Below are 27,079 nucleotides of genomic sequence, written 5' to 3'. Positions count from 1 at the left end.
TTACATCATCAAAATAAACATTTTCAATTATTTTTACGTTAAATTCTGGAAAATAGGGTGGTCAGTTGTCCGATTTTCTCTCACTTCCTCTGTCTCTCCTTCTCTCGTTTCCATTTTGAATAGATAAATGAACTATAAGAATTTACAAAAGGGAATCGACTATATACGTATAGTTTGTAATTATATATATGTAGTAAATTTAGGCCCTGAAATAATATAGTTTCGGAAAAAAAAGCGGCTAGGAAACAAAGAACGTCTTCTTCCCAGATCGTAGCTGCTATAGGCAGTTCGCTACGACTACTAGTATCTAAAATAAAGGTCATTTTCTAGTTTTCCTACGACCTTGGTCTACATTTGGTATTATTTTGTTTAATTTGGTTTCATTTTGTTACATGTAGGTTTCGTTTCAGTTTGTTTTGTTTGGATTCGTTCTGTTTCGGTTCAGTTTTGTTTTGCATTTACAGATATCCAAAATAAATTAATTGCCTCTTTAAAATGTAAGCGTTGCTTATTAATGGTCCTCAAATTATTTAGCGACAATTTAGCCGTATCCAGAAAACAGGAGTAATTAACATATCAGGCACGTAACATATCGATTTCTTTTCCGTGGAGGGGGGCTTTGAATTTAATTTTTCACACTATATAAGGGCGCGAATATTTATATTGGTAATAAATAATCTTTACACTTGGAAGGAAAGAAATAATTTCAATGGTGTAAATTATCCCCCCCCCCCCCCCAAATAAGGTTTGCGAGTTTGAGAATTTGTCCTTTTTTGTTTTTAATTTTTTTTTTGTTTGCTTGCTTGTTTTTGTTTTTATTTGTTGTTTTTTTTTTTAGTTTTTGTGTTGTTTTGTTTGTTTGTTTATTGCATTTTTTTTTGTTTGATTATTTATTTGATTTTTTTCTTGCCCGGGAAGAAGTAAATAAATAATTTGCTTCTGGTCATCTTGGAAATACATATTCTGCCCTGGGTTGAGGGGAGGGGTTTAGAAAAATCTAAACAAAATTTTCCAGCCTTTTAAATTTTTTTTTGTTTGCTTGCTTGTTTTTGTTTTTATTTGTTGTTTTTTTTTAGTTTTTGTGTTGTTTTGTTTGTTTGTTTATTGCATTTTTTTTTTGTTTGATTATTTATTTGATTTTTTTCTTGCCCGGGAAGAAGTAAATAAATAATTTGCTTCTGGTCATCTTGGAAATACATATTCTGCCCTGGGTTGAGGGGAGGGGTTTAGAAAAATCTAAACAAAATTTTCCAGCCTTTTTAAATAAAATAGGTTTCTAAGAAAAATTGTCCCCATCCCGCGTCCTACGAGCCTGCAATACATGTCTGGGTTACGTATACAATGCTGTTTTTCACTGAAAACATACCGAAATAATATCATTAAACTCCTCTAATTTTCATAAATTCATTTATTCACACTGATCAATTGTTAATTATTATTTTAATTAATCACATATTAAAGATACATTATGAAAATTTTCTCTACACATTACATTCAGTGGGCAAACTATTGCCATGAGTATGCATGATAAATAACAAGCCATCTACCCAAATTGTAAATTCATGACCCTCAGCTAAAGATTCGGGACTAAGGGTGTAGCCTAGTAGGTCATATAGAGAAAAAGTGTTTGAAAATCCCCGTCATTTAGACATCTACCAGACAAATTGTTTGCACTCTAATAATTTATGTACTGGAGCAGCTAACACGTTATAAAAAATTTCAAATCCACAGATGCCCAATCTTCCTAAGACAAGGATTTCTGATTAACTCCACTTCACATAAATTATCTTCGAAAATCAAAGGTTTCTGATCCGATCCACATGATTTATCGTTGTGGAGCGAATCAGAAAAGAGCGGATTTAGAGACCCTGCAATTGGAAGTCCAAGGTCTTGGCTAAATTGATCATATATTTTTATTTTTATTAGGGCTGGGCACATATATTCATAGATCATTTATTGAAATATATTATGCGTCAAAGGAGATAAGATAACAATGCTCCTCAATAGAATCCTCACTAAAGTGTTAAAACAACATGAGTTCCAGTTCTTGATGTGGCTAAAATGATCTAAGCAAGAGAAAGATGTGCAAATGATAATAATGTTTCACCGCCTACCTCCTGGAAGATTTTCAGTTGTCATATTTAAATTTTTCTAAATAATTAGAAAAATATGAACTTTCATAAAATTTTACTTATTTGGTAAAACAGAGAGATAATTGTGAAATTTTGATGCACTGCCATATTTAATATTTTTATTTAATATTTTATTTTTGTTTAAAATACCCTTTCTGTGAATGAAGAATCCCTTTTTCATGTATTTCGAATAGCTATTTAGCTTCATGCTTAAGCTTCTGTTGGCTTAACCGGGTGTGGGGGTGTGGTGGGGAAGGGGGTTACCAAGGATCTGCCAATAAATCTACTTTTGATCAACTCAAATAAGATAACAGCTATGATTATTTATGTTCATGTTACATTATAAAATGATTTTCAATCTATATGATAAGCAATTTGAGCTGGAGGGGGAGGGCACAACAGAACAAAAAATCATTGACAGACTAAGTCATCAGAAATTATTGAGGAGACGCAACCGTAAAGTAGCGTTTTTAGGTCACCTGAGTCACTCAGGTGGCCTATTGCTATCCGTTTTTGTCCGTCGTCGTGCGTCGTGCGTCGTCAGTCGTGCGTTAACTTTTGAACATTTTTAACTTCTTCTCCAGAACCGCTCAACCAATTTCAACCAAATTTAGTATATAGCTTCTATGGGTGAAGGGGAACAAAAATTGTGAATTTCATGGTCCCTGACCCCCCCCCCCCCCCGGGGCCTGAGGGGTGGGGCTAAAACCACCAACATTAATGCAATCTTTAAAAATCTTCTTCTTTACTCCTGGACATCCAGCAGTCAAACTGTTGGAGGTATTGTAATAAGCATTGAGCCCTCTACAAAAATTGTGAAATTCATGGCCCGAGGGTCAGGGGTTCTGGTGTTAGGGCAGGGCTCTATTGACTATATAGTGAAAATGCATTAATTCTTTGAAAATCTTCTTCTCTGCTCCTGGGTATTAAATAAAGTAACTAAGTACATAGTTATAATGAGCAAGAGAGCCTCTTCCAAAATTGTGAATTTCATGGCCCCAGGATCAGAGGTTCTGGTGTTAGGGCGGGACTCTATTGATTATATAGTGAAAATGCATTAATTCTTTGAAAATCTTCTTCTCTGCTCCATGGTATTAAATAAAGTAACTAAGTATATAGTTATGATGAGCAAGAGAGCCTCTTCCAAAATTGTGAATTTCATGGCCCCGGGGTCAGGGGTTCTGATGTTAGGGCGGCGCTCTATCGACTATATAGTGAAAATGCATTAATTCTTTAAAAATCTTCTCCTCTCCTCCTGGGCATTAAGTGATAAACTAAGTACATAGTTATGAGGAGGAGATGGGCCTCTTCCAGAATTTTGAAAGCCATGGCCCCTGGGTCAGGGGTTCTGGTGTTGGGGCGGGGCTCTATTGATTATATAGTGTAAATGCATTAATTCTTTGAAAATCTTCTTTTTTGCTACTGGAGATTATTTAAACAAACTAAGTGCATGGTTATGATGCATAAGGATGCCTTTTGAAAAATTGTGAATTTCATGGCCCCAGGGTCAGGGGTTCTGGTGTTAGGGCGGGGCTCTATTGATTAAATAGTGAAAATGCATTAATTCTTTGAAAATCTTCTTCTCTGCTCCTGGGTATTAAATAAAGTAACTAAGTACATAGTTATGATGAGCAAGATAGCTTCTACAAAAATTGTGAATTTCATGGCCCCAGGGTCAGGGGTTCTGGTGTTAGGGCAGGGCTCTATTGACTATATAGTGAAAATGCATTAATTCTTTGAGAATCATCTTTTCTGCTCCTGGATATTAAATAAACTAACTAAGAACATAGATATGATGAGCATGGATGCCTTTTCAGAAATTGTGAATTTCACGGTCCCTGGGTCAGGGATTTAGATGTTAGGGCGGGGCTCTATTGATTATTTGCATTAATTTTTTGAAAATCTTCTTCTCTGCTCCTGGGTATTAAATAAACTAACTTAGTGCATAGTTATGATGAGCATGGTTGCCTCTTCCAAAATTGTGAATTTTATGGCCCCTGGGTCAGGGGTGTTGGTGTCAGGGTGGGGATCAATTGATATATATAGTGAAAATGCATTATTTCTTTGAAAATCTTCTCTCTCCTGGATATTAAATAAACTAAGTACATAGTTATGATACGCATGGCAGCCTCCTCAGAAATTGTGAATTTCGTTGCCCCTGGGTGAAAGGTTCTGGTGTTAGGGCGGGGCTCTATTGATTGTATAGGGAAAATGCATAAATTCTTTCAAAATCTTCTTCTCTGCTCCTGGATGATATTCAAACAAAGAAAGTGCATGGTTATGATAAGGAAGAATGCCTCTTCCAAAATTGTGAAATTCATGGCCCCTGGGTCAGGGGTTCTAGAGAAGGGGGGGGGGCTCTATTGATTTTATAGTGAAAATGCATAATTTCTTTCAAAATATTTTTTCTACTACTGGTAATAAAGCAAAAAAACAAGTGTATAGTTATGATGGTCCCTGGGTAAGATGTTCTGTTGTAAAGGGGGGGGGGGGATTTATTTATTTAATAGTATAGTGAACATGCATTTCTTTGAAAATCTTCTATGCTTCTGGGCATATTCGAGGCAAACAGAGTAAAATTTGTGATATGGAAGGGTATTTTTACCAGAATTTTGAACACCTGGATTATTTAGTCAAGTGTTCTGGTCCTGGCCAGGACTCTATGAACTTGTATTCTGCTGAGCAAAGTTATTCCCTTTGCCATTCATCTTTGATAATTTATCACTGTAAATAATGTATTTGAAAGGTTAATAGAATAAGAGAATCATGCAAGAATATTAATTGTATAATACAAAAAGTACTTTCATAGTTTTAATGATCAGGTAGACTTGGAAATGATAGATGAATAAAAGTGAGGCAAAAATAACTTATCTTTTTTTAAGTTCTTTTTAGGCCAAGAGAGACCAATGTGAGAAGTAGTAATTTGGGATTAAACTTTTGTTAATTGTCTGCATGGTAATAGTGATAAATGGGGAACAGATAGATTCTGTACCAATTATTTTGTTGATGCTTATCATACTTTTTTTCTTGCTTTTAGGCAACAAAGCTTCATTTATCAGTTTATGGATCCTCTAAATTGTTGTATTGTACTCAGGTGACCGTTAAGGCCTCTTGTTTCTATTTTACAATGTATTAATTTACGTACATGTTTATTTGCAAAAGATATTGTCTGTGGGCGACCACAAAATCCCTCTGGTTCATACGTGCTTAATTCTAATGTATTTTAAAGACTATCAAAAAAATAAGAAATGTAGATTTAGAAATCGTCACTTAAAAATATGAATTAAATTAAGAGAATAACTCGTTGTTTATCCAAACCCACAAGTATTTTAAATTCTATGATATTCTAAAGTCTTATTTCATATACAATATTCTTTACACCCCTCATCAAGAAGAATTGTTATATTAAGAAAAATTATTGAATTGACACAGGTAAAAGAATTCTTCTTATCATTTACTAATGATCTCTACTTTGCAACAAAAACTTAAACACTTTAAAATAGCTAAGATTGCGAAGTTTTTGAAATATTTCATTACTGTTACTAATGCAGTCATAGACATATTTCTGAACAAAAGTGGTTGCTATGACAACAATAAGATAATCATTTAAATACTGTAACAAAGGAATTTTCTAGCTGCCCTTAGGATAGTTTCCTTTTATGTTTTTATTTATATCAATTAGGATGATTAACTCAATGACCATTTATAAATTTATTTGTGTGCATGTTATGCATTGAAGCTATTTTGAACGTCACTGACTTAGTAAAGATCTTTAGTTTATGCTTTAATTTTCTCCCTAAATTGACTTCCTCGAACAAAATTGACATCCACAGTATATAATCAGAAAAATATAATTTACCGAGATGGGGCCGATTTTTGCCCTTGGAAGCCCTACCTCTTTGAAGGTTTCACTGACTATACACGATAAGGGTAAAGTAACAACTAAACTTTATGACAAAAGAGATGATTTAAGCTTTTCATCTTCAATTTTCCTTATTTATGCAGTTATATTCCGCTATCACCTGTTTATGGTGTTTATGTCTCTAAACTGATTCGATTGAAGGATTTATTGTATATTGTTTTACGTCGCATTCGAATATTTTTTACTCATATAGAGGTGGTACCAAAATATCGGTGAAGGGCTCTAAATTTAGACCTATACTCGACTCTAAGGGCCATTGAGCATTGGGGGTTCTTTATCGTGCGAACGCTTACCGTGACACGGTACCTCGTTTTTTAAGGTCTCATCCGATAGACCAGGTGCTTTTACGTCTAATGCCTCACCCTTGGAGAAGGAACAATCACTGTCTATGTCTTCTTCTTAGGTTTGTCGCGGTTCAGCGAACGAGAATCGAACCGGGACCTCCCGATCACGAAGAGAACACCCTACCACTAGGCTACCGTGACTGGTCCCAAATGGATTCAATACTCGACATGCTCCGAAAAGTTCAATTTGTAAACCGAGGCAGGCTGCTACTGACAGATAAGCCGATCTTACAGGGATTTAAACAGCCTCAATCATTGTCGGCAATTCATAAATTCTGTGGTCGTTATTATGAATTTATTAGCAGATATAAAACATTAATTTTTAGCCTTTGTTTTTATGGTTAAATTACTGAAGACTATTCTGTCTACCTTATCAATGATGGGCTGGTTGACCGGCTGACAGGAGGTGCTTATTCCTACTAGGCACCTGATCCCAACTTTGGATTTACTGGGGTCGGTATTTTGTGCCCTGTTCATATACTGTATTGTTCGTAGTTTTTAGGACCGATCACTGTTCGTTATCTTTACCTTTTCCATATGCATAAAAACTGCAGTTTATTTTTGATGGATCTTACCGGAGAAAAAAATATCTCTGATCTTATTACACATGTATTTTTGTAGCTACTTAATCACCATATACGGAGTTTTCTTTCACACCAGTGGTTATTTTTTATTATTCTCATCAGTAGAAATAATGAACATCATGTTCAGTAGGGCTATATATTTACCCAACGGTTAAAATCGTTATTCAAATCGTATTCACTCTAGATCATGATCGAGAAGGACAACTGTATCTAATTGCAACCAGAGCATAAATCGTGATTGTATATGAACATGCCCGGGAACCTGGATCCTGCATATGATTGATTGGCATGAAATATGACGATAATAAACAGTATTAAGCTCAAAATTCCATTAGCTCTAAACATATTTTGAGCAGGGAAAACGAAGACCTCCAAAACATTATAAAGAATGCTATACATGTAGTATTTTACAATTTAACCCCTCCAAGAAAATAAAATACTGTTAAAATTGAACAGGGTCGATTCTTTTAGTACATTGCATTGTATCTCGAAACCATGAGTGATTTTATTTTCCTTGCATAAACCGCTATACACTGTATACTTTGTGTAATAATTCAGTTATGATAGTAGAATGATTAGTGCAGGAAATGTAACAGTGGTTGCTGTATTATGTATATTTAAGCAATGTCCTCAACTTCCCCGATTGGTAAGTAGATCTGCTTATATTGCAAATCGACATTTTCTCACTTTAACGAATATGATCAAAGGATGTTTTGATTTAAGTGGATCTTAAGTTCCTGAATAAATCTAATTAGTCTCAGCATGGTTATATGCAATGGAAAATAATGTAATGTGTATATTTTATTGAGGAATCGCTGCCTAGGCCGTTATGCATAAATTACCCTAAAACTTTGAAAATAAGCCGCGGCTTATTTTAAGTTTTGGTAAGAAAGTTGGTGCTTATTTTCAAAACTCTCTTATTTTCAAATCGCGGCTTTTTATCAAAAAACAAAAACAAAAAACAAAACAAAACAAAAAACAAAAAAAAAAAAAACAAAAAACAAAAACAAAAAAAAAACAAAAAAAAAAAAAACAAAAAAAAAAAAACCGGTAAGTGCCGAGAACATTCTCACGGCTTATTATCAAAACAATATATAAATTGTAATCGATCGATTGTGAACTACCACATTTGGCGGTGTATAATACGCACGGCTACCATTCGTACATATTGTAGTATTACCAACAGACATAGCCAATTTCTTGTTATATACGGCTTTGTAAATTATTGTAAGAACGTAAACTTGTAAAAATGTTAATGTCAATGGCATACCTAACAAACTAAGCAATGATTTATAATATTTACATTAATATGTGTTTCTGACCTTTGGATGAGGCCGTGTAAACCGAGGTCCCGTGTCTCAGTAAGTGCTGGCACGAAAAAGATCCCTCGCTGCTCAATGGCCCTGAGTGCCGGGTATAGGTCAAAATTTGCAGCTCTCCACCGGCAAGTGGTGGCGTCCCCATATGAGTGAAAAATTCTAGAGAGGGACATTAAACAATAAACAAACAAAACATTAATATGTGAAATAAGAATGTAAATATGACCCAAAAATGCTGTTTAATAGAATTGAATGCACAAAACATTGCATGTTAATTTTCATAGTCCCCGCCACTGACATCAGACACAATGACGGTCCGGGAAAAGCATTATATGCACTATACCTTTCTTTTAGCGAAATTAACATTTCTCGTATGTATTGAGAAATTGACACACTTAACTTTCAATTAGTTATCAAAAATAAGTTCGAAAGGTAAAAATTCAGTGAAACAATTCAGATTGGGAAGGCTATTTGATTTAAATGATATGCTATTTAACCAACAAATCTAAAACCTGTTAAAATGGAACGAAAAATGTTTTAGTGGTGGGGGGGGAGGGGGGGGGGGTGGCAGGATTCCTTAATGAACTCATTAATTAGTATAGGTTAATGACAAAGCAAGCTGATGTTCAACATTTGTCTTAGACCTAAAGAAATTTTATTTTGTTTTTAAATGCTATTTTCAGTTATCGAAATTAAAGAGCTTTCATTTTCTTAATTTAGTTCAAGCTGAAGCACAGGAAGAAGGGAGTAATAATGCAGCTATAATCGGAGGGACTCTGCCAGCCGTCTTAATTGCAGTATTAGTTGGTGTTATCATATCAGTATTCTATAGGTTAATGTTAAATCCAAATGTATTTCAAAGATTCTGTTGTACTGAAAATTAAATATTTCATATTTCTTAACTGACCAATACAAAATCGAAGAAATATCGTCGATATCTGTCAGTTGCAATAAAAGAGGTCAATTTCTTAAAGAATGATTAATTTTATAGACGGCATAGAAACAAAGGTGATAAAGCTGGTACTCTGAAAACTATCAAACATTTTGGATTTAAAGGATGGACAGAAAATAGAAATGGAAGTAATCGGAAAGGTAATCTCTGAACTAGTTTCTTGGAAGTTCACAGTTTAACATCATTTAAAAAAATGTAAGTGTTTATGATTTTTTTAGCTAAACAAGTCTTGTGAATTCGTGAATTCCCTGACTCAATCATGGCGACATTTACGTTTTTAACATGCAAACGGATCTGTTAAACTTCAGAAAATGAAACAGAAGTATTTGATGGAGTATGTAATCCTGTGACAAATCAATCAGATGACGATGGATATTACAATACTGTCCAATTTAACACGAATATTAGCATAGGGGATCTACAAAACGTAATAAATGAAAAGAGTTTAGGAGGAAATAACCAATTTCATCAAGAATACAAGGTACAAATCTTAGCTAAATACAATGAAGACTAAAATCCTACCTGGTAATTTTTGCTGCCTAACAATGCTTAACTAATTTAAGAAATCAAGTTCATCATATGAATCTGCTATTGCTAAGCATCTGTCTACTATGTTACATTATCAATGATATGCCATTCAAAGAAACAGTGTAGAATAGTAAGAAACGAAGATCAATTTACATATTCGAGTTGTATAGAAAGTGAAAACTATTTCTCAACCAATGTTACTCCTGAAATTTGGGAATGTTTCTCTTTAAAAAGAAGTAAACGCCGGTAAAAAAGAATACTAGTGTGGAATTTGGGATATCTCATTATGTATGTTCCTTTTCTGTTATACTGCCAAGACAAGTTTGTAATAAGTTACGTTGAAGATATAAATCTAAAAAAATCGATGGATGATCGATGCTGCATTCATTTGAAATAAATTTCAGTTTAATTTATGATTTATTTTCAATATCAATAGAAACTTCCTACTGCCAATCTGAACATTTGTGAAAGTGCAAGGAAGACAGAAAACGCTGTAAAGAACCGCTTTAAAACCACATTTCCCTGTAAGATCATATATCTTATTTTGAATTTGATTATCCATCATTGAATTCTAGATTTTTTTTTTATTAAAAACGGACATATATGGCATGGTTATCTATGCTAAATGATGTACGAAAAACACAGATTTAGTCAATAATTTTTTAGTCATTTATCAAGGATAGTGAAATGAAGAATTTATATTTCAGATGAACATTCTAGGATCATCCTCAAGGAAAGATGGAATGAATCAGACAATGATTACATCAATGCCAACTTTATTACGGTATAATAAGACTGATTATTAAATGAATGTTCACACATTAATTTTCTATATCGGTATTATAAAACTGATCATTGTAATAAATGTCTGGACAATCAGTATTTCTTAAACGAACACTTTATTAAAATTTTATAAGGCTGATCATTGTACTAAATGTCTAGACAGGCAATGTTTACACCAATGCCAACCAATGCCAACTTTATTTGTTCCCCAGTTTTTGAACATAGTGTTTTGATTCTGTTTCTTTTAATAAGTATTCCTTTTTATACTTTTCCCTCCGGTACTTTTTTGTCCGAAGGTGTTCTCATAGAATCACTTATCCGATTGAGATGATTTTTTTACGGTTATATTTTGTAGATTTAATCGGCTGAAAATTTGAATGCCTAAAGCTTTTCTTACTCACAAAACAGGACAATTTTGAATGTAGATATGTATAATGTGTCCTTATATAATGCTGCTATAAAAACTGAATGTAAAGATATGTATGCACCTGTGAATTCAGATTGGACAATGCTTAAATATACTTCAATCATGATATCTTTCTTTTCTGTAATAAAAAATATTTGCTATTTAACACTAAAGAATGTAAATGAGACAATATCAGAACATAAATTTGAAAAAAAAAAATCTAGAAAACATGTGGTAGTTCAAACGCTGAAATGTTGATAACCTATTACCCGTGAGGCAAAATTGGAGTAGTTTCCACTACTGTAATGTTTTCCCCCTTAGATTCCAAAAAATCCCCTGTCGTTTCCCTGTCTGTCCCTGACATTTTCCTGTCTCCCCCTGAATTTCTCCTATGATCCCCTGTCGTTGTCCCTGACTACCCTGTCTACTCCCTGATGTCCACTGACTTTGCCCCTGTTACCACTGTCTAACCCCTGATGTCCCCTGTCGTTGTCCCTGACTACCCTGTCTACTCCCTGATGTCCCCTGACTAAGCCCCTGACCACCCTGTCAATTCCCTGTCGTCCCCTGACATCCATTTTGACCCAAAAAAGGTTTAAAATATTTTTTTCTTGCTATTTACTTGTGAGAAATACGTTACTCTTGTCAATTCTTAAGTTTTGTGAAAATATATATTTAGTCAATTGTTATTTGTTTGAATATCTTGAGTAATTTATTTCTTAATACGATTGTATTTCATTGTTTTAGTTTACTACATGTAGCTTTTAGATAAATTTTAAGGAGAATACATGTCAGTTACTTTGAAAAGAATGAATTACAAATTTATTGCGTCTTGTCATGAATGGCAAGTAAATATCTATATTTATTTATATGTTCATCTATATATCCACATGTATTTATTTATTTATTTCATTTTTTGACAAATTTATTAATTAAATCTATTCATATATTTCTTTTTAGATATATTTTCCCTATTGAATTATTAATTAATTGATTAATAATATATATTTATTTAGTTTTTAATTCATTTTATTCTAATTAATCAATTAACTCTATTTTATTCAATTTATTTGTGAGTTTCGCATAAACAGTCGTAAGGTAAAACAAAATATGCTTCAAAGTATCTTTTAAGCATATTTACATTTCTTTTAATTCTTTTAATTTCATGATGGGTATCAAAATAATTGTATTATTACACACAATCTGAATTCGGAATTTGTTTTATTGCTTCTTTGACTTTGGTAAAAAAAAAAATGTTCCTCAACTGTCACGGTTGTGAGAGTAGTTCCTAGCTGTTGATAGTTGACCAGTGACTCTGGATACACAGGCCAGACACCTATTGTTCTTTTGACTGACCACTATACACTGTTTATTCTGTGGCAGCACGACCGTTTCCACTCTGCAGGTGTTATTTATTTCACAACCGTGACCAGTTTTTGAGGAAATTTTTATTTTACCAAAGTAAAAGGGAACAATAAAACAAATTCCATATTCAGATTGTGCGTAATGAGACGTTGATTTTAATACCCATCATGAAATTAAAAGAATTAAAAGTAATTTGAATATGCTTAAAAAATAGTTTGAAGCAAATTAGTTTTACCCGGAGACTGATTATGAATAACTACACAAATTGTATTAAATAAAAATTAACCAATAAATTGAAATAAAGGAAATAAATAAAATAAAATTTAAAAAATTAAATAAATTAAATTATTTATTAAAAATCAAATGAAACAAATACGTAAAAATAAATTTGATAGATAAAATTAATAAATGAATGAAAAAATAAATAGGTAAATAAATGGACAAAGAAATAAATAAAAAAGATACATCAATAAATTAAATTCAATTAAATTAATAAATTTACTAAAGATACTTCAAACAAATAAGTACTTACAAAATCAATATTTTTATTTATTGTTTTACTTATTTATTTGTATATTTTTCTATTTATTTATTTGTTATCTATCTGTTTATTTATTTATTTAATCTATTCATTTCTTTTCTTTTAGATATTTGTTTTATTCAATAATTAATTAATTAATTAATGTTATTTCTTTCTTTCTTTATTTTGTTAATTTATTTTATTCTAATTAATTAATTTTTTCAATTCCTATTTATTTGAGTAGTTCCCCGTAAACAGTCATTTGGAAAAACAAACGGTGCTTCAAACTGTTTTTAGGTATATTTACATTTCTTTTAATTCTTTTAATTTCATGATGGGTATCAAAATAATCGTCTTATTACACACAATCTGAATTCGGAATTTGTTTTATTGCTTCTTTGACTTTGTTACAAAAAATAGAAAAGTTCCTCAAAAACTGTACGGTTGTGAAAGTAATTCTGAGCTGTTGATCATTGACCAGTGACTCTGGGTACATAGACCAGACACCTATTGTTCTTTTGACTGACCACTATACACTGTTTATTCTGTGGCAGCACAACCGTATCCACTAAGCAGGTGTTATTTATTTCACAACCGTGACCAGTTTTTGAGGAAATTTTTATTTTACCAAAGTAAAAAGAAACAATAAAACAAATTCCAGATTCAGATTGTGTGTAATGAGACGATGATTTTGATACCCATCATGAAATTAAAAGAATTATAAGTAATTTGAATATGCTTAAAAATAGTTTGAAGCTAATTAGATTTACCCGGGGACTGTTTATGAATAACTACACAAATTGTTTTAAATAAAATTAATTAATAAATTAAAATAAAGGAAATAAATAAAATAAAATAAATAAAAAATATAAATAAATCTATTTATTTATTAAAACTTAAATAAAACAAATACGTAAAAATAAATTTGATAGATAAAATTAATAAATAAATGAAAAAATAAATAGATAAATAAACGGACAAAGAAACAAATAAAAAAGATACATCAATAAATTAAATTCAATTAAATTAATAAATTTACTAAAGATGCTTCAAACAAATAAGTAGTTACAAAATCAATATTTTTATTTATTGTTTTACTTATTTATTTGTATATTTTTCTATTTATTTATTTTCTATCTATCTGTTTATTTATTTATTTAATATATTCATTTCTTTTCTTTTGAATATTTGTTTTATTCAATTATTCATTGATTAATGTTATTTCTTTCTTTATTTATTTTGTAATTCATTTTATTTTAATTAATTAATTTTTTTCAATTCCTATTCATTTGTGTAGTTCCCCATAGACAGTTTTATGGAAAAACAAACCATTCTTCAAACTAATTTTAGGCATATTCACATTTCTTTTTAATTCTTTTAATTTCATGATGGGTATCAAAATAATCGTCTTATTACACACAATCTGAATTCGGAATTTGTTTTATTGCTTCTTTGACTTTCTTACAAAAATAGAAATGTTCCTCAAAAACTGTATGGTTGTGAAAGTAATTCTGAGCTGTTGATCATTGACCAGTGACTCTGGGTACACAGGCTAGGCACCTATTGTTCTTTTGACTGACCACTATACACTGTTTATTCTGTGGCAGCACGGCCGTATCCACTCTGCAGGTGTTATTTCTTCACAACCGTGACCAGTTTTTGAGGAAATTTTTATTTTACCAAAGTAAAAAGAAACAATAAAACAAATTCCATATTCAGATTGTGTGTAATGAGACGATGATTTTGATACCCATCATGAAATTAAAAGAATTAAAAGTAATTTGAATATGCTTAAAAAATAGTTTGAAGCAAATTTGTTTTACCCGGACACTGTATATGAAGAACTACACAAAATGAATTAAATTTAATTAATCAATAAATTAAAATAATTGAATTGAATAAAATAAAATAAATAAATAAAAATTTTAAATAAATCCATTTGTTTATTGATAATTAAATAAAACAAATAAGCAAAAATAAATTAAATAGATAGATTGAATAAAATAAATAAATATATAAATGAAAAAAAAGAATAGATAAATAAGCAGACAAATTAATAAATAAACAGATACATGAATTAATAAAATCAATTAACAAATAAATAAATGAATAAACAGATAAATAAATAAATAAAAATATATTTACATGCCATTCGTGGTACACAAGACGCAATAAATTAGTATTTTTTTTAAGTAGCGACATTTATCCTTATTAAGATTTATCTGAAAAGCTAGTAACAATCAATGAAATAATATTTTGAAAGAATTTGCTAAAGATATTTCAAACAGAAAAACTAATGATTAAATCTACATTTTCACAAAACTTGAAAATTGCTAGGAGTAAGGTATCGATTTTCTCACAAGTAAATAGCAACAAAAACATATTTTAACCCTTTTTCCTGGTCAAAATGAATGTCAGGGGACGACAGGGGGTCGGCAGGATGGTCAGGGACTTAGTCAGGGGACATCAGGGAGTTGACAGGGACGTCAGGGAATGTCAGGGGACATCAGGGGTTAGACAGTGGTAACAGGGGCAAAGTCAGGGGACCTCAGGGAGTAGACAGGGTAGTCAGGGACAACGACAGGGGATCATAGGAGAAAGTCAGGGGGAGACAGGAAAATGTCAGGGACAGACAGGGGAACGTCAGGGGATTTTTTGGAATCTAAGGGGAAAATCATTACAGTAGTGTTCCCAATTAAATACTTTAGAAAATAAAGTGAAGATCTCTATAATACAAAAGTATTGCCTATTCAAATATGGTGTGAAGGGAATGGACCACAATAATGTAGAGGAGGAGCCGTTTTGGGAACATCTGTAATGGTTCCGTTACAATTAGCACTAGTTACAATGTAAGACTGATCATTGTATTGAATATATGTGAAGATTCTTCAATGATTACATCAACGCCATTTTTAGTACGGTATATTGAGACTGATTTTTGTAAATAATGCCAAATGACATTTTTTTCAATCACAAACAAGAGCAATGCGATGAAAATTATTTTGATATATATTGTAGGATTGCATTGGAGAGAATCGCTATATTGCAGCTCAAGGTATACAGCATTTACCATTGCAGTATGTAGTACCCAACGTCACTAAAACCGAGCGCATTCCATTCAAACAATCCTCATCCAAAAACGTTAAAATAAGTTATATTTCAAAGCAACAAATAATCTAATTTTAATTGATAATGAAGGGAAAAAGAAAGGCAGGGTAATATAAAATTCGATATTTTATTATAAAGTGTTGTTGTGCGGTTTGTTGTGATTTTGTTTTTCATTAAAAACGTCTAATCCTTCGTTAGAGCGGAACTTCCGACCAATGTGACGAGAGCGTCGGTGCCTAACGAGGCCACACCCATATGGGACCAATCATCCTACCAACTGCATAATCGCAAATTCACTACGACTAAAACCGCTTTTAATACAGTAGACAATCATAATTGTGTCAATCAACAACCCGGAGGAAAATGATTGCGCGAGTTTGATCTATTTAGACCATCTTTATCAAAAACGTTAAAATAAGTTCAAAATACATCAAATAATGTAATTTTCATACAAACAAGATCGAAAAAGAAAGGCAGGTTAAAATAAAATTCGATTATCATTTTACCACTAAGCCGAAAACTAAAAAAAAGATGACAGAAGAGTATCTTAAATAATGGGTATCTAAATCGGTGTTGAACATTACTCAACCATGAAATGTATGCCGTCACATATTGAAAATGGTAAAAAATAGGGATGTCAACGAATATTCGAACATTCGAATATTCATTCGATGAGTTGATATTCGAATATAAATTTAAGATTCGAATATTCGGTGTTTTTCAGATTTCATAAAAAGAAGCACTGTGATTAATAAATTTTGATTAAATGAAAACCTTCTTGGAATGCCTAAAAGACGTTAAGAGTATACTTTTCAAAATATAATCAATTGATCATTGAATGAGTGTCTGATAGAATTCGTCAGTAATTACATGTAATATCGTAAAGGGCTTAATTTCAGAAGAAAATTGTAAATTACTTGATTATCTCGGATTGTACATAATTCTGAATTTTATATTCATTATCGGTAAATTAATTAATTGCCTAGGAAAATTGTCCATGGAAATATTTTTGTTTATATCTTAAAAATATTCTTTCAAAGATTATAATCATATCTCTTATTAGACTGATAATTGTAATTAATTACACGTATTGAAATCTAAACAGTATACGACAATCCTGCCTTTGGTAAGAAGACTAGTTCCTCATTTGGAGCTACTATAAATTTATTAAATTATTAAATTTGTTAAAATCAAATTTTTCTACATTTAAATCAATTATTTATTTCAAACATTGACAAATATCAAATGGAATTCCTTAAACACAATTTTACTTCCAGTATAAAAATACCTCCGCTAAACCTTTCATGAAAGTAGGATGATGCATATTTAAAATACACCAGATTTATTTATTTTATCGAATATTCGAATATATTCGAATACTTTCATCGAATATTCGAATATGAATTATTGACAAAATTGACATCCCTAGTAAAAAAACAAAAAGCAACAACAACAACAAATAAAATAAAGGATGACAGGTTTCTCAACACATATTTAATACGACTTGGTAATCTGGATACATCAATTTTCGCTATTTACAGTCAATTTGAATTTCTTGCAAACATGATGCGACTGAAGGCGGTAGTTCAATACTGTTTGGCTATGGCATCCTGTACTGTATTTTCTTCTTACAAGAATTATTTATCTCTGGAGTATTTTTCTTTTGTTTAATTTTTTGTTAAAAAATATTGCTATTTTAAGCAGTCACGGGATGACCGTCGTGGAGGTGTACTTCTTGTCATTATAAGCTCTAATGTGTATATACAATAGTTCATAATAGAAAAAAATAACCTTAAATAACATCAAAAGTTTACCCTGCGTATCTTTTCCCCCTCATTTTTTATTTGTGAATTTATTTTACATGTACGTGGTATTAAATCACAATTCTTTTCTTTAACAAACTCTTAAAACAAATATTAGCTTATCTGTTCTTTCTTCGTATTTTTTTTTTAATTATCATGGTACTTTCCTTTTCTAAAGATTTAACATAAAAATTAGAAGGCGCGTTTACTTTGGAAAACGGCTGGCAGTGTAAAACTAGATATTTGTTATGCTGATCAATGCAATTCTTTTTTCATAGTCAAAAATACATTTTACCTGTGTCAGCAACGTTGATCTTACTTAAATATGTTGACAGGCCCAAAAGGAAACACATTGAAAGATTTTTGGAGAATGATTTGGCAAGAAGATATTAAAGATATTGTCATGTTGGCAAACATAATAGAAAATGGAAAGGTGAGTAAAACATAATTCACAACATTGAAAGATAGTGTAGAAATGCATTTCTGTTGATTATTTGTGTTTGTTTTGTTTTGTTTTGTTTCGTTTTGTTTTGTTTTGTTTTGAAATCTATATCTAACAATTTATTTTTTGTCCTCTTTAGAACAAATGCACACAGTATTGGCCAGAAAAGGATAAAGCAATGCAGATTGGTCCCTGTAATATATCTCTAATAGAGGAAACAATTTACGCATTCCAAACATTGCGAAAATTCTCCTTAGAACGGGCACATGTATGCATTTTCATGAGATCAAATGTATCAGATTCATTTATTTTTAAGTTAATGCGCCTCAACTTTAAAAAGGTATATTATCAACACCTATGATAATTTAAAATTCAATATATCATGCTCAATATGTTTGATCCTTGTTAAACTATGTTAATAGTATTATCCCTATATACAAAGCCCCCCAGCAAGAGAATCATCACCCAGTTCCATTACACTGCCTGGCCAGACCACGGTACACCAGAGGAAGTTGGACTTGTTCAGTTCCACAGATTTGTATCCAAGAGAATACATACGAATGTTCCATTACTAGTGCACTGCAGGTTTGTCAAATTTTCAAGCAGAAATCTGATTCATATGAAGCTTTTCCCACACGATGGTTTGTATGTCATGTTACTCTAGGAGATCATTCTGTGCTTTTGCTTAATCATGTAATTAGCATTATTTTTATATGTGATATAGAACAACAGTTAAATATCACAATTTTATCTGGTATGAAAAACATTCACCCAAGCACCTTTCTAGTTGAGATCTTTGTCTAATAGAAAACTTTATCAATTTCGTAGAAAACATACATCAAAATATCCATGAGCAATTATTTTTTGTGAGTGAATATTAGCTATCCTACTTAATGCCCTGTCTTTTGATGAGAAAAAGTTTATATAATCGGCTTCAGTTACTCAAGAAAGACTGGACAAATAGAAGTGCAAAAAATTAACATTTAGTGTTAAACCAAATTTCATGTATTTAAATAACAAATTGTATTGTTTCTGATTTTCAGTTTGTTATGGTATATTTCTTATAGACATCATTAACTTATCTCTGCAGTTTTGTATCACCTAAAAATATATCCTTACAACAATAGAACTCAAATTGAAGCAACTTGGCATAGAAATCATTCATTGTTGAATTATAGTTTCTTGGATGAATGAAGTCCTCAGTTATATCTCAGCATACTTTAGTATACATTAGTTAATACAAAGGATGGTCATTGTACTATGTCCTTTTTTGAATTCATGGTCAGTTATTTAAATCGAAGTTGCACACACGTATCATTATTGTTTATCTTCGAAGTAAAAATAATGTTAAAAAAATACATTTAGTTGTTTAGGGTTCATGCAGGAGAACTGCAAATATTTTTTTTAACTTAAAAAAAAATAGCAAACTGAAAACAAAATTTCTCTTTGTACGTTGTAAAATGATGTTTGTATGAAAGCCATAGCTACACTATTTCGTGCATTCTATCAAAATGTAATCGTTCTGCAATTTTAACAACACCCTTAGCAGAGAATTACGAACTCGGTTAATTGCCGTTAAAACAACATGTATTCATCCTTACTTTTATGTTGTTTCAAAATACTGGTACAGTGTATAAATCTTTATTTTTATGTTGTCGTAAAATGCATGTATTTTCCTTACTTCAGCGCTGGCGTGGGTCGTACAGGAACATTTATTGGACTTGATTCACTCCTGAAACAGGGAAGAGACACTGGACGGATCAACGTTTTCGAGTTTGTCAAACAAATGAGAGAGAGTAGAATGACAATGGTTCAAACTCCGGTAAGACAATGCTGATATTAAATACTAGACTCAATTAAATAATGAAGGTTATATATATCCCATCGTGGCAGTTGAAAAATATATCACTCTGTCCGATCCAACTAACCTTCATTGTTTAAACATTTATTTATAGAAATATTCATTTTTTTCATATTCACTCAGCAAAGAGAATGAAATTATATATATTTTTTGGCATTCATGTTGTGCGCATAAAACATGAAAAATACATTTTATTTTTTGGGCGAAAATTCTGTTCTGACATGAATTATGTCAGCAATTTTTTTTAATTTATTGAATGAGGTAAAGATAATGAACAGTGATCAAACTCAAATATCCAGTGAAGAAAACAAATCGTAAATAGAACTAAAACACGGAACCGTTTGATATGACAGTTTTGCTGCATGTTATACAGAAGATACACTAAAATAAAAATTATAAGCAAGAGTGTTTCTGCAATTTCTTTTACTTAGAGTTCATATCTCATCTTTTCAGGAGCAGTATGTTTTCCTGCATGAAGCACTTAATTGTGGATTTCAGAGGGACTACCTTCTGTCTAAAGAGGAATTTTCCACAAAAACAGAAGCATTGCTGAATGACAACGCACCGTTAAATCAAACAGCTCTTTACAAAGAGTTTAAGGTATAATATTATTGCTGCTAGGAAATATGATTATCAAAATTTTAGTCTCAACCTTATGATGTTCTTTTCCGTTTAGTTCCAACAGACATTAAAACCACTCTATGATCATGCAATTGTCGAAGAAGCCAGGAAAACCGAAAACACCACCAAGAACTACAGCAAAGACATATTACCTGGTATGATATTTTTTGAAAGATAAGTAATTGAGAACAATGTTTATTATGGATGGAATAATTCATCAACTTCGGTTTCGATTTAATGTGTTACTTGTCCATCAAAGGATCACATTTTATTCTGTTTTAGTAACAAAATATCGCCCTTACCTTACCTCGTATGTGAAAGGAAGGAATGACTATATCAATGCAGTTATGGTACCGGTATGTTTATAAGAACTGTGCGACAGTATCTGTTTTGAAAATACTGCAAATGTGTTATATTTAACGATTACGACATTTTGTAGAAATTGATGAATGAACAAGATATCGAAGTTTCGATTTAGCGCATTTCTACACGTGCTAGATATAAATATATACATAAAGACATTCAGCGATGTTCTTTATTTAGCGGATGCTGCTTTTCGCTATAAAATGAATACATAGCCAAATGCGTTTACGGGAAGTGTTTCAATCAGATTTTTACAGATAATCGTGCAGAATTCTTCTTTTTTAATTTCAGTCGTACATAAACCCATCTGGATTAATCATAACCCAAAAGCCTCTTCCAGACACTGAGGTTGATTTGTGGAGACTGTGTTTTGACCACGGAGTGAACGCATTGGTGATTCTTAATGAAGATGATCAGGTATAATATTGAACTTGTCTTAATACCTTTTTATCATGTCCATAAAAAAAGGATGGAAGGTAAAAGATTTATGACAACTGTCTCTCTTTTATTTTTTGTTAAAATGGTTGTAACAAAATCAGTTTCTGGTATTTTTGTCAATAAACGGAGAGGGTTTTAGTCGATAGGATATATCATTTGTCCTTGGTTTTAAATTTCTATCAAAACCATAATTCTGTAGCCATATAAGATATAATTTAATTCTTTTTGGACTTTTCCTGTGTAAATAAAAAGGAGGATAATTAATGCAGATATGAGATGAATCTGCACAATGTCAATTTGTCCCTTAAAAAGATTTTTAAATCATTTTTATCCAAAAGTTCAATAATAAGTGTCTGTCGTAGACTTTCACTGATTTTGCAGTATTAACGATATGGATCATTTATGATTCACTCATCCTGACCATGGTAATGGTCCGCAATGGGGTTAAGAGGCTCTTGCTATTGGTTAAATCTATAAACTTTGAATTCTTTTATCTGAGTAATTATTAAAGAAATATATAGAATAAGCCATGTACTTTTGACTCCATTTTATGCACTTTACTTGGAACAACAATATTAAGTTAATGTTCACAAAGTGTTTGTTGTACATTTAAAGCAGCAATGGTACCTTACACTAGGCTTAGCATTGGCCTAATATTATTGCATGTCTCTAATTAACATTCAATACTTTTTGACCTTTGTGGTTATATGTAGCAGAATATTGAACATTTTACAGTGGAACATCTACGTAATTTTTTTTTTCATTGAAAACATTACTCTCTCCCTCTCTTTTAAAATCTACTCCAGGATTTCCATTTGGTTCAAGCTTGCTTAGTAGATTTCAACCTTTTATATACACTATTTCAAAAAACAGACAAACAAACAAAAACAAAAACAAAAAAAAAAAACCAAAAAAAAACCGAAAAAAAAAAAAAAACGAATAACGAAGTTTGCTTTGATACGCTTGATACCATTAATATTATTGTTTTGATATGATGCTTTTAGGCAAATGATTGGCTTCAAAAGAGAGGATTATCTAAGGCTTGCGTTCCTTACACCGTTACTGTTGGCGACACTGGGAGCAATATCAGTGGTGTATCACAGGACCATCTAGCAATTTCAAGCGACGTAAGATTATGTATAAGCTTACTTTTTGCTGGGATTGCACAGGCATCAAATAAGTAAATTCTCGAAACTGCAGTTTTATTAAAAACATGATTAAAATGAACATTAGCAAAGGGTTTTTTCCCTCTATTCACGGTATTTCACTATATAACATGACATTCTTTCATTTAAAAACAAAAGAAGGAGAAAAAACAAATAGAGCTTTTCCAAGTTCATGCTGATGATAATGATGCTGTACTTAAAGCCGCAGAACTCGTACTAGAAAAGGCGAAACAATCGTCCTTTACTTCCCTTGTCATAAGCAAGTAAGAATCACAATTGGAATAAAATGCATTAACTTCAAGTTAAATAATAGAAAGCAGAGCATCTTCTAGCGTGATAAGGTATCCTAGAATATTTCATATTTATTCATTTATTTTATAAATATTGCAAAACAAGACTGAAAAGAACGAAATACATGTATAATGAAAATAATTTATACCTTGTGCTAGTGTATGTAAGGGAGGAAAATAGATACACGTTTTCAAAACAATATTTTTTTTTTCAAATGGAACGGTAAAACGAAGTTGCTACGGAATAAGTACATTGTACATAACATACTCTAGGAACGGAGCAGGACCAGCTGGAGTTTTTTGTGTTTTACATAACGCCCTACAACAGATCAGTATGGATGGAGAGGTGGACATATTTACCATAGTCCGGCAATTAAAGATCAGAAGACCGGAAGTTATCACAAAGCTGGTACACGTGTACTTAGAAGAAAATTACATGTATTTTCTTATCTTGCAAAGGATAACATTAAATATATAGCTTTTAAACAAAAATATTTAAAAAAAGGTTTGCAGCAAGACATACATATGTACTTTAAGATATATTTTGTAGGAGGAGTATAGACGGTGCTATCAGCTGGTGTCTCAGTCTGTTTCAACAGAGGGGATATATGCCAATATGTAAAGATCGAGGGCATTGTTTTATATCGTTTTACATGTTTATACAATCGCCGTATTGCATTTCTACATGTGATAGTAGATACTTCATGTATTGTCTAATGTAATCATTTATTTCAAATTGAAATTTGAAAATGGAAAATGAGAATGTCTAAAAATGATGTTAATTTTAATATAAAATAGATAAGGGACAGTAATTTAAGAGGAATATCTGCATGATAAAGTGATACTGAATCTAGGCATATTTATACGTTTACTAAAAGCACTTAAAACAAAAGATAAAAATTAAGCTAAATTACACATACCGATGGTGATTGAAAGAAATCATAACATCAGTGCAGAGAACAAGTTTTAACGGTGGGGATAATTTTGAAATAAAATGAAAAAAATCTCAACGAATAGAAAAAGCAGTCCAAGCTTTAGCATAGATATCAAATTTTAAGTCAATAGAAACTATCTAAAAAACGGATATCTGAAAATTTAATTGCTTTTTGTTCTATAAACGTCGTGATGTTTATTTCATTTTATCATAATGCTTTAAATATCATTAAACCCGTTCAAAAATCAGCCCTTCATGTGATTTGATTACCTTGACATCCGCTTATCAATTTGACTTAGAATCTTATTCCTCAGTAGTAACTTGCCTACTAGTTATTGTGTTTATTCTTATTATTCCTATAAAATTGTCATATTAAAAAAATTCTACTTCTACTATTATGATATCATTTTAATGAATAGACTAGACAAAAATATATGAACAATTCTGTGCATCAATTTTAATTTCAAAGATTAAACTAAGAATATTGAATTCATTAATGTTCTTATAGAATTGTTATGTCACCACCGATTTTGGCGTGGTCTCAATAAAATTTGAACATAAGTAGTCTAAAACTACATTTTTGCTTCATACTGTGCTTTTTGTAAAACAACATTGCCATGTCTTTTTTTGCAAGGATAGTCTATAATTAAAGATATATTAAAATTCTAGAGATATTTATCTTTCAATTCATTGCTTTTCATTTAACTATGAGTTTGCATTAAGTATTCAGTCAAGCTCGGAATCATTCCAAATGAGAGGGTTCAATTTCGAACTCCCTGTTTTAAATAAAAACCGTCTTCCGATCAACCACTCAACGGAAATATTTGAGAGTAGTGGAAGCTAGATAAAATGTGTCTATTTTCACACAAAATTGAAATTATTATTATTATTACCTCTTCGTTTACAAACATGAGTTGAACAACCAACATAGAATCATGTTTTATTCATAAAGTTTTCAAATAAAAACAAACGGAGAAGCATTTTTTCATTCTGAAATGTCGCATTGATGCTTAATGGGAATAAAGAGGAAAATAAAAATCAGAAAGCAATTATTTTTTTCTTAAGAACTAACATAAAATATCTGTTATATCTATAATTTTTTCGTTTTATTTATCAAATACCTTTCTCCTTTTAGGAAGGAATGGGAATGTTTGACATCTATGAAAAATAACATACTTGTGTACTTGTATCTATAGAAAGGTGATTTACAATAAGTTTTTGGTACACATTACTAAGACGAAAAAATATAAATCTGTCTTTAACACCTATTAAGCAAAAAAGTGAAAAATGTTAAATTTATTTTTAACCTTAAGAGTAAGTGAACGTGATAAGTAAGAAAACGTCCGCACAATTTACTTCATAATTTTTTTATGTCAACTTCAGATAGAGGACTACTGAAATTTTTAAAATATAGATACTGATCTTTTCATTTTGGAAAACTGATATTTGTTTTGTACACTCTGTTATTCTGTTCTGGCATAACTGTACATTTTCTTCTCACAAATATAAGAATATTTTTCAGAACAAGGAAGAACCTCCCCCCCCCCTCCCCCCCCCCCCCCCCACTGGGGAAGATGACAGCAGCACCGTGCTCCTGTTGTTGGTAATTATTTGGTTCACCGTTCTTCCAGTTTCAAGAAAAATAAGTTTTAGGTTTTCTCTACTACCATCCAAGATAATTTGGCCATTGATTTCTTGATCCGTCCCTCCTATCCGAATAACACATAATATTCAATGAATTGTACATTGTGCTATAAAATAAGATTGTACATGTAAGTAGAAATGCAAATATATTAGATCCGCTTTCGTGTATGTATTATAACACGAGAGAGAGAGAGAGAGAGAGAGAGAGAAGAACTTTGGTGAGAGAGTTGAACTTTCGATAGTACGAAAATGTACTTGTTTTTTTTTTTCTTTTGTAATATTGATGAATAAGGGAGAACACGGATAAAACATGTATTTTTATTATTCATTATATGCGCGTCAAAGAGTCTTAGACAAAAAGAAGCACTTAACTACGACGTTATATATGGTGTCACAAAATATTGCTTTAATTCTTGAGTAAAAGGTTCACCGCAACTGTATGGACAATTCAATTCTGTTTGTAGAAATATTTATCTAAGACATTTATGGGTCATGAAGAGTTCTGCTGGAGTTCTACTCTCAAGTCACAGAAAAAAAAATTCCATACTTTTGCACGCAACACTTCCAAACGTCTTACATTTTGTACGCAAGATCGAGGCTTCTTTTTTTCATCAATTTATGCTCCCTGTAACCACTTGATTTTAACAGCATTTTTGAAGTACTATAAAATGCAAGTTTTTGAAATGAACACAAATTATGTTTTAAAGTATGAGGCTTAGTGTTGAACTTTGGCATCTTTGTTTTTAAAAAAAGACAGGAAAGTCATATCGGGATTTTGAAACAATATATGTCTTCATTATAAGAAAATTATGATAAATCAGAGTGCCCGATTCTCAATACTTAATTCCTTGAAATGAAATTAAAGACGCCACATAGTCTACCACATCTATTTCATATTTTAATGTTTTATTGATTATATCAGATAAAGGCAAACAAACAAAAAAAATTGTATGACAAGGGAGATAATTTCATTTTTTCCATCGTCAACTTTCCTTATTTATGTAGTAAAATCACACTTTTACCCTCATATGGTGTTCACAACTCCCAACTTATTCAATACTCACGAACATTCTCCTAGCTACTCAGAATATGTTTCTTGATTCTAGGGTTTAAAAACTTTCTGAAGTATTGGGGCCACCGGGAATATCTCAAGACATCTTTGTACATTCTTTGCCAATGTGCTTATAGCTATTATCAGTATTAAGCAGGGGTTCTTCATCAAATGCATCGACTTCTGAATGAATGTAAATCTTTTCAAAATAGCTTGCAAAAGCCTCAGCTGCACACTAGGATCGTTTCAGATAGTTTTTTTCCTTTACTGAATTTCAGCAATTTTCTTATTTTCAACCTTTTCACAAGCCTCATAAAAAAGGGGGGGAGGCAGAATTCCTCTAGATCAAAATGTTCAAATTATCTCTTCCTTTGTATGTATTTCGATTGATAAAATGCTTGGCACAATTTTTACTTCGTAACTTATGAAAAATGTCTTGCGAAAATTGCAATATTTATGGCTATGTTTCTCTGTAGAATTCTGAAATCGATGACTGTATAAATA

At 31.5% G+C, this 27,079-nt stretch overlaps 1 protein-coding gene across 1 annotated transcript in view; it reads left to right on the top strand.

Annotated features, from left to right (window-relative positions):
* Positions 1-23,655, top strand: part of LOC133179757 (receptor-type tyrosine-protein phosphatase epsilon-like) — a 92,809-nt gene extending 69,154 nt beyond the window's left edge. Inside the window, exons 8-23 of the mRNA XM_061314449.1 lie at positions 9,562-9,734; positions 10,218-10,305; positions 10,489-10,565; positions 15,874-15,910; positions 18,101-18,198; positions 18,347-18,475; positions 18,650-18,792; positions 19,894-20,029; positions 20,522-20,668; positions 20,745-20,844; positions 20,972-21,045; positions 21,344-21,469; positions 22,495-22,617; positions 22,795-22,919; positions 23,220-23,355; positions 23,497-23,655. Coding sequence (XP_061170433.1) covers positions 9,562-9,734; positions 10,218-10,305; positions 10,489-10,565; positions 15,874-15,910; positions 18,101-18,198; positions 18,347-18,475; positions 18,650-18,792; positions 19,894-20,029; positions 20,522-20,668; positions 20,745-20,844; positions 20,972-21,045; positions 21,344-21,469; positions 22,495-22,617; positions 22,795-22,919; positions 23,220-23,355; positions 23,497-23,568 — 1,784 coding nt within the window. The 3' untranslated portion in view covers positions 23,569-23,655. The remainder of the gene's footprint in view (positions 1-9,561; positions 9,735-10,217; positions 10,306-10,488; positions 10,566-15,873; positions 15,911-18,100; positions 18,199-18,346; positions 18,476-18,649; positions 18,793-19,893; positions 20,030-20,521; positions 20,669-20,744; positions 20,845-20,971; positions 21,046-21,343; positions 21,470-22,494; positions 22,618-22,794; positions 22,920-23,219; positions 23,356-23,496) is intronic.
* Positions 23,656-27,079: the final 3,424 nt, after the last annotated feature.

This window comes from Saccostrea echinata, unplaced genomic scaffold (assembly GCF_033153115.1).
Source record: "Saccostrea echinata isolate AGI-Se365-2 ecotype Australia unplaced genomic scaffold, CSIRO_AGI_Sech_v1 ptg000005l, whole genome shotgun sequence".
Classification (NCBI taxonomy): domain Eukaryota; kingdom Metazoa; phylum Mollusca; class Bivalvia; order Ostreida; family Ostreidae; genus Saccostrea; species Saccostrea echinata.
The sequence above is the reverse complement of the archived record's forward strand: the minus strand, read 5'-3'. Positions and strand labels throughout refer to the sequence as shown.